The sequence below is a fragment of the Orcinus orca genome, chromosome 9 (genome assembly GCF_937001465.1).
Source record: "Orcinus orca chromosome 9, mOrcOrc1.1, whole genome shotgun sequence".
Lineage (NCBI taxonomy): Eukaryota > Metazoa > Chordata > Mammalia > Artiodactyla > Delphinidae > Orcinus > Orcinus orca.
The window spans coordinates 96688253-96700580 of record NC_064567.1 but is presented as its reverse complement, the minus strand read 5'-3'; the positions used below and the strand labels follow the sequence as shown (position 1 = coordinate 96700580).

Sequence of the window (12328 nt, the reverse complement as noted above, 5' to 3'; positions counted from 1 at the left end):
GTGGGAGGTGGGGCCAGGACTGGGGGTGGGGTCAGGACTGGGGTGGGGCCAGGGCTGGGGGTGGAGTTAGAGTGGGAGGTGGGGCCAGGACTGGGGGTGGGGCCAGGGCTTGGGGTGGAGTCAGAGTGGGAGGTGGGGCCAGGACCGGGGGTGGGGTCAGGACTGGGGGTGGGGCCAGGGCTGGGGGTGGAGTCAGAGTGGGAGGTGGGGCCAGGACCGGGGGTGGGGTCAGGACTGGGGGTGGGGCCAGGGCTGGAGGTGGGGTCAGGGCCAGAGGTGGAGTCAGAGCCAAGGGGTGAAGTCAGGGCTGGGCTGGGGCCAGGGGTAGAGTCAGTTGGGAGGCGGGGTCTGGCCGGGGCTGCAGATGGGGCACCACGGGACTCAGTGCTAGGAACCCCGAGGCCCCAGCCCAGCCTGGGACAGCGCGGGCGAAGCAGCGGTGACTTGTGCCCAGCAAGCAGGCTCCAGCCGCGGCACGTTTTCTTTCACCAGCCCAAAGGCCGCCCAGGCAGGGTGGGGACAGCCGAAGAGTGTCCACCGGCTCTCCCAGCCCTGGAGAACTTTCTTCCGCTTCTCCAGGCGGGGTCCCTCGGACTCACCGGGCCCTCACACCACCTGGTCGGTGCGTTTGCTGCGCCACACCACCACGCCGGTCATGGCGATGGTAAGCAGGATGGGCACTGCGATGAGCGGGATGAGAATTTCGTCTGGGGGGTCCTGCCAGTGTTGCCTGTCCACGGAGCAGTTTTGGAAGAACCGCCTGTGGACCCCAGCGATGAAGCTCTCTGCCAAGGGGTTGGGCCAGTAGCAGCCCACCACGTTGGTCTCCACCTCGGTGCAGTTGGTGAAGCTCTCGTAGTACCTGCGAAGGCAGAGGGCTTGACCGCCTGGCTCCTCTGCCCCTCCTCACTCTGGCCCTGACCGCCGGGAAAGTGGGGGGCAGTCCTGTCTGGCTGCCTGCTCTCATCATGGCCCCAGGACACAGGGGAAGGCCTCCTGCTCTGAGCCCTACTGGGCCTGCTGGGCCAGCAGGGTCCATCTCCCTGGCATCCTTGCCCAGAGGCTCTCTGGCATGGCGACCCCATGCCCTGCTTCCCACCTCTAGGCCTCAGCCCCGCTTTCATCTGCCCCTGAGCCCCCTCCCCAAAGTGCACAGCCATGTTCTACTCCCCTTCGCAGGCTGCCGCGTCACAAACTCGATTCCCCTCGTGCCCACCCCAGCAGACAATGACCTCTGCACAGAGCCCGGTGTCATCGAGCCCAACTCCTGGCCCTCCCATCTTAAAACAGAGGCAGCAGAGTCCAGCATGGAAACTCTGAGGCCATGAGCCCCCCAAAATACACCTCATGCCCCGTCCTGCATCTCCTACGTCATCCCTGCCTCATCTTGGTCATCCACACCCGTCACCTGCTTCCTATGAGGACGTGAAGTCCCAACGCCCAAGGTCTGGGCCCAGCATTTCTCAAGTCTTCCCAGGGGGTACTCTGGGCCTGGCTTCTTTTTCCAAGGCCAAGGGATGTGTGGAGTCACAGCCACTTGGACCTGCAAGGCCCTTGTCACCTAAGGCCACTCTATGGGCTCCCCGGGGAAGAGGTCTCTCTGAGGCAGGCCGAGGACCAGCGGCCTCCCAGTCAAGGCAGCTTGCCCTCATTTACCTGGTTTGGGGGAGCGTGTCCCACCTGTGAGCCCAGCCCCGGCCTGTCTTCCTCTCAGACGTCACCTCCCCCAGCCCCCATCTGACAGGACACGTGGGATTCCCCCCGCCCCTGGGTCTTCCTGTCTGTGTCAGTCAACCGGAAAGGGCATTCAGCAAACCACCCATGAGGAGCCACGTCCATCCAGCGGGCTGGCTCTGGACGGTCCTTGACGCCAACCAAGGGCTACAGCTACCAGGACCCAGAGTTCAGCCCCACGGCCAGCTGGCCTGGGATTAGCGGCCCCTGGGAGTGGTGGCCTAGGCTGGCAGCCATTGTCCAAGGTGCTCTGGTGAGAGGGCTGGTCAGACACGTGCCAAGGTGCACCAGCTCCACCACTGCCCACACTCTCTTGCAGCTGGCAGAGTGCTGCATGCAGGACAGGTATGGGAGCGGGAGAGGCTCCTGCCTCAGATCCCCACAGGCAGCAGGCCCTGTGGCCCCCCTCCTCCCTCCAGTGTGGACCCAGGGCGAGTGGCCTGGCCTGAGCAACAGGAAGGAACTGCTTCCTGCAAGGAGCTTCCTGTACAGAACTTCGTCTCTGCCTGGAAAGGCGGTGGGAAACGGGGCGGCTAATCACTAAACCGGGCCTTCGTAGTGCCCACGCCTCCCGGCAGCCCCGGGCAGTTTCCCAGTCCAGACGCTTGGGTTGCTGGTCAGGCACACGTCTGCCCTGCACCCCTCAGCTAACGCAGTCAAGGGAGAGCCACACGAGGCAAAAGAGAGCGGGAAGCAAAGGGTACAGCCTGGAATCTGTGTGCAGAGCCGTGACGTGGCCCCTGGGACATGCTCAGGCTCTGGGACACCTCACCAGGCAGGTCCTCAGGCAGACCCATCACTCCCCAAGACCCACCCCTCCCACTGGGCCCCATCAGTGACCTGCCACCCCAGACAGAGCTTCTAAGCAGACATCCTGCCAAGCCCCGACCCACCCCAGGGCTCAGGAGGGCTGAAACGAAGCAGATGGAGCTGGGGGAAGCCCCACTGTGGACAGCAAGCCTTCAGGGGCTGGGGAGTGGTGTGTGGCCCGAGTGACCCCCGTGCACAGAAAACAGCACAGGACAGCAGCTTAGGGGTCAGGATGAAGAATCAATGTCCTTCAATCCCAGCTAGCCCACTGACCATCTTCCTGACTTTGTCCACATTACTTAGCCTCCATGAGCCTCAGTGTCCCCGCCTGTAAATGGGGTTCATAATTCTTATCCGATAAGGTGACTGAAAGGACCAAATGTGGTGAAGTGAATACACTCCTGACAAGTGCCTGGCACGTAGTAGGTGCTCGGTGAGGTCTCGGGGTGAGCCCCAAAGGCCAGGAATGGGGCAGAGCTGAGCACAACACCCATCTCCGTGGGTCGACCTACGGGGCCAGGCGCAGAATGCCCACACCTGGTGTTTCCCAAGAACGCTGGGAAGTGGCTCCGAATTTTAATAGCAAACGCTTTTCGGATAAAAGACACCGAAAGGTCGGGCACTCAGGCACATGGCAAGAGTTGTAGAGGCCAACTCCCACATCCCAGCATCCCGCCCTTCCCTGGGCTGGGGAGGCAGAAGGCAGGGACGCACACATTTGCACACACTGCTCCCAAGCCCTGTTAACTCGCCAGCCCAAGTTCAGGCTGGAGACGAAATCAGGGTGTCCTTCACAAGGAAGCTGCTGTTTGTGTGACATCGCAGAACCAGGGTCACGACAGGGTCTGTGCTTCCCAAGCGTCCCCTGGTCACCCAGGGCCTCCCCATGTCCTCCCTGCAGTCTGGCTTCCAGAGCAAGAGAAGACGCATCCATAGGCCAGATGGGAAAGGGGGATGCAGAGGCCGGGAGCGAGGCAAACCGCCCCCGTCAGACTCCCTCTCCCACCAGGCAAATTTCCCTACTCAGGTGGAAGTCGGCCCCTCTCTCTCCAACTCCCAGACCCCCCTCCTGGCTGCCCCCTCTGCTGTCCTCAGGCCCCAGGGCTGGATGTCTGATCTCCTCACTGAGGCTTTAGCAGGTGACAAAGGCACAGGATGGGAAGCGCCCACCTCATCCTCCCTTACCCCTGACCCCTGTGTGTCCACTCCAGGCTTGGCGTCCAGGCCAGGCTCAGAGGACAAGAAGAAGCCTGGCCAAGCCCCTTCCCGAGCCCCCAGCCCCCTTTCCCAGCAGACACAGAAATTTCATACTGTTTGGTTCAGCGAACAACTATGTCTGCGAGGGGCCTGCCACTGTCCCCGGGGGAGTTGGGCATGGAAGCCCCTAGAACAGCCACTGGGGGCAGAGAGCACAGGGGCCGGGGTCTTGGAGGAGAAAGGGCTGATGCAACTGAGCAAATCCGGGGCTCCCAGGGAGGATGAGGCCTCCAGGCAAGCACGGCTCACAGGACAGTGTGAGTCTGCAGCGGCCGCCGGCAGCGCACCAGATTGAGATGGCCAAGTGGGAAGTGGAGGAGGGCGGGCACAGCCTGTAGGTGATTTCTGAGGAGGTGAAAGGGCCACCTTGACACTTGATGCTAGGTGTGACCAGAGGAGATCAAAAACCTCGGGAGCTTCTAGAACGTGGGGCTGTCTGTGGTGAGGCACTGCTCCCGCCGCACCAGGTAGAAACCAGCGGGGTTCAGTTTCTCTGGGGTCCACTGGTCCTGACTACAAACCCAGCCCTGGCCGGTGCCGTGAAGAAAACCCAAAATGACAATTTCCACCCAGCCTGGACCGTGAAGAGAGGCAGGCACGCCAGGGCAGGGCACTAACCCAATTCAGGAAGGGCAGTGGGTATCAGGGTTTCCCAGAGACATGACCTCGCTCAGAGGAATGGGGGACACACAGCCTGGAGTGTCCAGTTTGGAACTGCCAGGGTGGTCCGTGTGGGGAGCGGAGGGCTGTGAGGCTTGGAGTGGACCTCGGAGCATGCGGGGCACAGACGCCGAGGGTAGGACGTGGGCAGGGCAAGGGCGGGGCACGGGCACACGGTCAGCAGGATACAGACGGGCTGTGGGCAGAGGGTAGTACAGCCACGGGCAGGGCATGGGCAGGGCGTGGGCTGGGCGTGGGCTGGGCGAGGGCAGGGCGAGGGCAGGCCCAGTGCCTGAGCAGGGACACTCACACGATGAACTCCGACAAGTTGCACCACTTCCAGACCTCCACCTTCTTCATCCTTTCAGCAAAGGTCTGGCCGCAGTGAGGCAGCATGGCCAGCATGCGCTTCTCATTGCAGCCGCCCACTGGGGGACACTCCCCTAGAGAGGAGACAGCCGTGAGCACTGCTGGAATTGCTGGCATGAGCCTTGAAGGGCTCCTGCTGATGACCTTCAAGGCCAGCTGGGGTCTTCCTCCTTCACCTTGACCTCCATGTGACCCGGGGAGGTTGAAGCCAGTGCAGAAAGAGTGACCCACTTGGAGGCATCCAGGAGACAGGACGCAGAGGGCCCGTGGCCTCCCAGGGCAGCATGGGAAGAAGCAGGTAAGAGGACAGCATGCAGAGGGACAGGGGTCCCGGGAGTGGAGAGGCTGAGGGCTGACGGAGTCCGGGCTGGGTGGGGGCAGGGAGCAGGGGCGACCACTGCACCTCGAGGGTGAGGGCACCCGCAGCATGTCCCAGGAAGAGTTCTGAGAGTCTGATGACAGTCCCAGGCCTCTGAGCAGCGACAGAGGCCCCTTGACAGTAAGGACTGCCCACCCTGTCAAAGCCACCCCCTTGAACTCCAGGAGGCCAGGGGCTGAGGGCTGCAGGGTCCAGCAACAGCGGCCAGGCCTTTGAACACTCTTGGGGTCTGGCAGGACCCCTGCCCCAGGATTTCTCATCACTCTTCCGGAACTCTGCCCCCAACACTTCCTGTGCCCTCCACCCCCAGAGAACACCCTCCTCCCACTGGGAACACCCGCCTGTCTGACCCTCAGGACCCGTCCCCCCACCCTCTCCAGGCATCCGATTTCCAGGGGTCAGTTCCCCCCCTCGTAATCTTCCCTCTCGTGACCCCCAGCTTTGGCTCCCATCATATAATCAAGAGAAAGCCCTGCTGTGCATGTCCTGGAGTACATATGTTGTATTGATATATGTATGTGTGTGCATTTATGTGTGTGTGTGTCTTTGTGTATGCTGCCCTGCCATGTGTGTCTTAGTGTGTGTGTGTTGTGTTCACATCTGTGTGTGTTGTGTGTGTAGGTATATCTGCCCTGCCATGTGTATCCTGACGTATGTATGTGTGTATGTATATATGTGTGCTGCCCTGCCGTGTGTGTCCTGATGTGTGTATGTGTGTTGTGTGTATATGTATGTCTGTGTGGTATGTGTGTTTGTACATGTGTGTGTCTATGTGCACGCTGCCCTACTGTGTGTATCTGGTGTATGTGTGCCTATGTGGGACTCACAATTTCACAACTTACAATAATCTTACAATAATGAAGACAGTGTGGTACTGGCATGAGGGTAGACATACAGATCCATGGAATAAAATTGAGAGTGCGAGAATCAACCTTCATTTTAGAATAAAATTATTTTCTATAAATGTACCAAGACAATTCACCAGGGAAAGAGTAGTCTTTTCAACAAATGGTGCTGGAACTGCTGTATACACAGGCAAGAGAGTAAAATGAGACCCTTTCCTCACAATTTACACAAAAATTAACAAAACATATAAGAGAGCTAAATGTAAGAGCTAAACTATAAAAATTCTTAGGATAAAAGGAGAAAGTCTTTGTGTCCTTGTATAAGACAAAGTCTTCTTAAATATGACACCAAAAGCACAAACAACAAAAGAAAAAGACAGAAAGTGAACTATATCAAATTTTTTAACTTTTGTTCTTCAAAAGATACCATCCATAGAGTGAAAAGACAACCCACCGAATGAAAGAAAATGTATGAAAATCGTATTTCTGATAAGGGGCTTGTATCTAGAATAGATAAAGAACTCTTATGACTCTATAAAAAGAGAGCAATGACCCATTTAAAAATAGGCAAAGGATCTGAATAAACATTTCTCCAAAAATATACACAAATGACCAATAAGCACATGAGAAGACAATCAACATCGTTAGCCATCAGGGCAATGCAAGTCAAAACCATAATCAGATATCACTTCACACCCCCCAAGATAGCTATTATCAAAAAGATCTAACAGAGGTGGGGGGAGGGGAGGGGAGGAAAAAAAAGATCTAACAAATGTTGGTGAAGATGTGGAGAAATTTGAACCCTCATATGCTGCTGGCAGAAACGTAAAATGATGCAGCCACATTGAAAAATAGTTTCCTGGCAGTTTCTCAAAATGTTAAAAATACAATGACTATATGACCCCACAATCACACTACTAGAGGTAGTAGTGTAATTTCTTTCCATAAAAGAATGAAGTACTGACACGTGCTACAGCTTGGATAAACCTTGAAAACATTATGTTAAGTGAAAGATGCCGGTCACAAAATACCACATATTGTATGATTCCATTTAATGAAGTCTGCAGAATAGCCAAATCTATAGAGGCAGAGTGCAGATTAGATTACTTAAGGCCAAGGGGGTTGGTGGAATGGGTCATCACTGCTAGTGAGCATGGAATTTATTTAGGAGTGATGAAATGTTCTCAACTGGATGGTGGTGATAGTTGCAAAACTCTGTAAATATACTAAAAAACATTGAACTATATACTTTAAATGGGTGAATGTGTGGTATGTGAGTTATATCTCAAAAAGCTTTTTTAAAAAATAAAAGTTTTTTCAAACATTCAAAAGTTGAAAGAAGGTTTTACAAGCACACTCAAACTTCAAGTAATATTTAAGAATTTCCTTTAGGGAGAAGGAAAATAATATCAGAAGTAAATATTGATCTTCACAAAGGAATGAAGAGCACCAGAAATTGTAACTCTAGGAGTAAATATATAAAGTTTGTTTCTCAATATTTAAATCTTTTAAAAGATAACTGACTGTGAAAACAAAAACAATAACGTACTGTGGGGACTTCCCTGGTGGCACAGTGGTTGAGAATCCACCTGCCAGTGCAGGGAACATGGGTTCAATCCCTGGTCTGGGAAGATCCCACATACTGCGGAGCAACTAAGCCCATGAACCACAACCACTGAAGCCCACGCACCTAGAGCCCGTGCTCCACAACAAGAGAAGCCACCACAATGAGAAGCCCGCGCACCGCAATGAAGAGTAGCCCCCGCTCGCTGCAACTAGAGAAAGGCCGCACGCAGCAACGAAGACCCAAAGCAGCCAAAATTAAATAAATAAATTTATCAAAATAAATAAATAAATAAATAATGTATTGTGGATTTACAACTTAAGTTTAAATAAAATGTATGACAGTGATAATATAAAGGGCAAAAATGGAAGGTTCTTGTGCTATACGTGAATTGATATAATATCATTTAAGAGACTGAGTCTCTCAGGGTGACCACGTGAGGTGTCTGACTTGGCCGCACACCAGACTCACCCAGGCCACAGCCCAGGCCCTGAGACAGGGACCAAGAATCGGTGTTTGTTAAACTGCCCCTACGCCCACATAATTCCAACGTGCTGTCAGAGCTGAGAACAAGTGGGAAGAGCAATGCTTGCTCACAGTTACGTGCACACAGGCACGTGGAGATCTTGTGCAATGAAGATTCTAACCCCGCAGGCCTGGGGAACCAAGATGCTAATCTCTGACAAGCTCCAGGTGGGTAATGCGAGACCCAGGCCCACACTCTGCAGAGTAAGAGACAGAAAATGGGAGCGCTGAAACCAAGAGTCAGAGGGGAGTCGACAGCCCCGTGGCTCTGCTCCCCAGCGCAGACGCACTCACTCTCCTCTCTGAGGCTCGGTTTCCCTATCTGGAAATGGAGCCGTGACACCTGCCGTGACACCTCCTTGCCCGGCTTCCCTCCGCTTCAGTGCTGACCAATGTCCACTGAGTGCCCTGTCCTAAGTGTGGTCCAGCTCGCCGAGCCCTGCAACAGCCCAACAAGACAGGACCACTGTGACTGGGGAAAGTCATCGACCTGCTCAGTAACACGGTAGGGGGCCAAACCCAGGTGCAGCCCTGGGTCCAGGGCCGTGCAGGCCCGCAGTTAGTGACTTTAGGGAACGCAGGCTCGCAGGCTGAGGTGGAGGCAGATGATGAGAAGGCAGCCTATGCTCCTTTCTCCCACTGGCTGCCCTGTTCCAAAGGCATCTTTTCCCCACAGCTCACTGACAGGTTCCCCACCACAGGCTCTGAAAGTCCACCTGACATCCAGCCCTTGTACCCATTCCTGGGCCTGGTCTTGTCATCCCCTGACAGTATCCTCTCAGTATCCTTCATGGCTGTCCTGGGCTCCACCCTCCTCCCACATGGGCACGGGCCAGGCAAGTTTCACACTGTTCGCCCCTGCTGGCTGCTGCCACTCCTCCCAGCCATGGCCCGACTGGACCTGGCCCGCCTAGACCACCTGGGCCACCATCTAGACCCAACTGAACCTGGATCCATGGACCTGGATGACCTGGACTTTAATCCTCTGGACCTGGACCCCCTGGACCCCTTGGGCCTTGAATACCTGGACCCTGGACCTCCTAGATGCCCCCTGGACCTTGAATACCTGGACCCCCTGGACCTCTTGGACCCCTTGGACCTGGACCCCTGGACCTGGAACACCTAGACATCCTCAGCCTGACCCAACGGCCACCTGTCGGATCACTGAGACCCAGCCCAGGGCTTTCTCCTCCTCCCCTCCCACTTCTCCCCACCACTGGAGCCCCTTCCTCCTCTCCCTTCCTGCTTCCTCATGGACAGAATCTCCATGAACCCAGAATCTCCATGTGTCCCAGAATCGCCACATACCCAGCATCACAGGGGCCTGGCCAGGGCAGGCTGAGAATGTGTCATCAAGGACCACGTGACATCCTAAGGCAGGTTTCCTGGGATAACTTCTCCCGCCCATGGGGGCGGGCGGGGGATGCTGTGAGGATGCACAGGGCAGGCACCATGGGACACCTGTCTGATCAACCACAGGTGCCCTCCGTGAGGGGGTGGGGAGACTGGTAATTACGGCACCATTTCTTTTTTTTTTTTTTTTTTAACTTTATTTTTGCTGTGTTGGGTCTTCGTTTCTAGGCAAGGGCTTTCCCTAGTTGTGGCGAGCGGGGGCCACTCTTCATCGCGGTGCGCGGGCCTCTCACTATCGCGGCCTCTCTTGTTGCGGAGCACACGCTCCAGACGCGCAGGCTCAGTAGTTGTGGCTCACGGCCCTAGTTGCTCCGCGGCGTGTGGGATGCTCCCAGACCAGGGCTCGAACCCGCGTCCCCTGCATTAGCAGGCAGAGTCTCAACCGCTGCGCCACCAGGGAAGCCCATGGCACCATTTCTGATGCACAGGCTTCGGGGGCTCCCAGCCAAACCCAGCAACCTGCCCTGTGTTATAAGAGTGAGGTAAAGATGCAGATTCCTGACAACACCAAGAAAGTGTGTTGCTGCCACCCACTCAAGCTACCAGCTGCATTAGTAAAGGTCTCGGGAATTAAGTTGAAATAGAAAACCATTTCAGTTGGTTCCATCAGGGAAACAAAGAAAATGCACTGTGTTCCTTTTGTCTAGGGGACTTCCAGACTCTGGGAGATGAGAAACAGCCAAACAGATGCATTTCCAAGAGAAAGGCCTTTTATGGCCAGTCACTTGGAAACGAAATACAGGCGCTCTCGTTCTCCTCTTGTGCAAATCAGCATCGAGCAGACTCGGCAGGCTCTGCAGCGATGGGCCACGGTCACGAGGGCTGTGGGAGGGTGTGGTTTCTGAAAGGTTCTGCCCCCAGTCCCTGCAGTCTGAGGAGTTCCCTCCCCACCCTGGACCTCAGCTTCTGTATCTATACGATGCATAGGGACGTCAGAGGACCTTCAAACACCTCTCGGCTCACCACCTCCTTGCAATCACTGCGTCACTGGGGTACTTGATATCCAGCCACTGCCTCTGGGCTCGCTTGAGCCCACAGAATCCAATGTGACAGGAGGTGGCTCAACAGCAGGACAACATTACGCCCACCAGTGACAAAAACAGTGACAGTGACATGTTCATACACATACACACTGGCATGGGCACTCTGTCTGGGGGTGCTGTGAGCCGCTGGTAGCCACAGCTGCTAGCAAACTCAAGTGCCCACAGAATGTGTGCCAGGCACTGATGGGAGCTTCCCATACACACAACCCTTTCATTCCACACTCTTGGTCCCCGCACATCGTTATGGGGACTGAACTCATTGAATCCAAATGGCTATCACAACAGCCCTTTATAGGGTGCTATTCCTGCATCCACACTAGAGTGGGGGAAACTGAAGCTAAGGGCCAGTAAGTAAGTGTCTCATAATCTTGGGGTTAAGCTGCTGCAAAGGGAGGCCAACAGAATTCACACCCAGACCCAAGGGGCTGGTCAAGGGCTAGGCATGAAACCGAGCAGTAGGCCTTGGGTTAATTAGTAGAACTTCAACCAAAAGTGAAAAAGGATGGGGGGAGAGGCTTTTTAAACTCAAGTAAGTAAACTTAACTTAGTCCAACTATTATTTTTGGTTTTACACTGGTCAGGTGAATTGCCATGACACACGATGTCCTGATTCCCTATCTTTCCATTTGTATGTTGTTTGTTGTTAAAAAGAGGGAATCTCATTTGGGTAAGTTGAGGGAATTGTTGGACTTCACCCGTCTGTTCTTGTGCTACAAGAGTTGAATTTTGTTCTTTGTGTGTATCTTTGCATTTGTCTTGGGCATAAGTGTGACTTCTATGGGAAACAAAATCTGTTTTCTGAATGCAGCACCTCAGGGTGCATCCTGCAGAAGTGGACCACTTCCAGTTGCAAAGCAATGAAATGTAAAAAGATGATTTTCCTTTGTAATACAACCTGGCCATAATACTCCCTAGATTCAGGGGGAAAATTTTGCCCTTTAATGGGTCCCTAAACTACGCTACTATTATGCATTAGAGCTGTTTCACAATAGAGAGGAAAAATGGGATAAGATTTATAAACTAATAAGTTTCGTACTGAAATAAATACCTGATTCATGAATAAGTTTTAAAATGAAGGTATGGGACTTCCCAGTGGTGCAGTGGTTAAGAATCTGCCTGCCAATTCAGGGGACACGGGTTCGATCCCTGGTCCAGGAAGATCCCAGATGCCACGGAGCAAATAAGCCCGTGCGCCACAACTACTGAGCCTGCACTCTAGAGACCACGAGCCACAACTACTGAGTCCACCTGCCACAATTACTGAAGCCCACACACTTAGAGCCCATGCTCCACAACAAGAGAAGCCACCGCAATGAGAAGCCCACGCACCGCAATGAAGAGGAGCCCCCACTCGCCGCAACTAGGGAAGCCCGCGCGCAGCAACGAAGACCCAACGCAGCCATAAATTAATTAATTAATTAATTAATTAATTAATTTAATGAAGCTATGAGATCTCTGCCTATCTGGATATATGTATGTCTATGTATACATTATAATTATATGTCTTTATCTCTGGATAGTATTACCAAAACTAATTTGTAAATGAGCACTACTTAATTGGCTTAAAGAAAAGTAAGTGCTTACAAATCAAACATTTCTAAATACAACAAAAAACTAACCAAAATGAATTTCAGGTTCATGTGATCTGGGGAATATTCAGTATTAAATTAATATCCAGCATTAAAGTTAGTTTAAGTATAGTTAATACAGACATGTCTTTAGAGTCATC

The 12328-nt window shown here is 53.9% G+C and overlaps 1 protein-coding gene across 5 annotated transcripts in view; it reads right to left on the bottom strand.

The window, feature by feature from the left end:
• Positions 1–207: 207 nt before the first annotated feature.
• RAMP3 (receptor activity modifying protein 3) overlaps positions 208–12328 on the bottom strand; it is a 53339-nt gene continuing 41218 nt past the window's right edge. For 3 of the 5 annotated variants that reach the window (XM_049714683.1, XM_049714685.1, XM_033411335.2), the window contains 2 exons: positions 4772–4904; positions 208–862 (listed from right to left, as the gene is read on the bottom strand). In XM_049714683.1, the coding sequence (XP_049570640.1) occupies positions 607–862; positions 4772–4904 (389 nt within the window). In that variant the 3' untranslated portion in view covers positions 208–606. The remainder of the gene's footprint in view (positions 863–4771; positions 4905–12328) is intronic. The other 2 variants (XM_033411334.2, XM_049714684.1) reach the window with 2 other exon arrangements.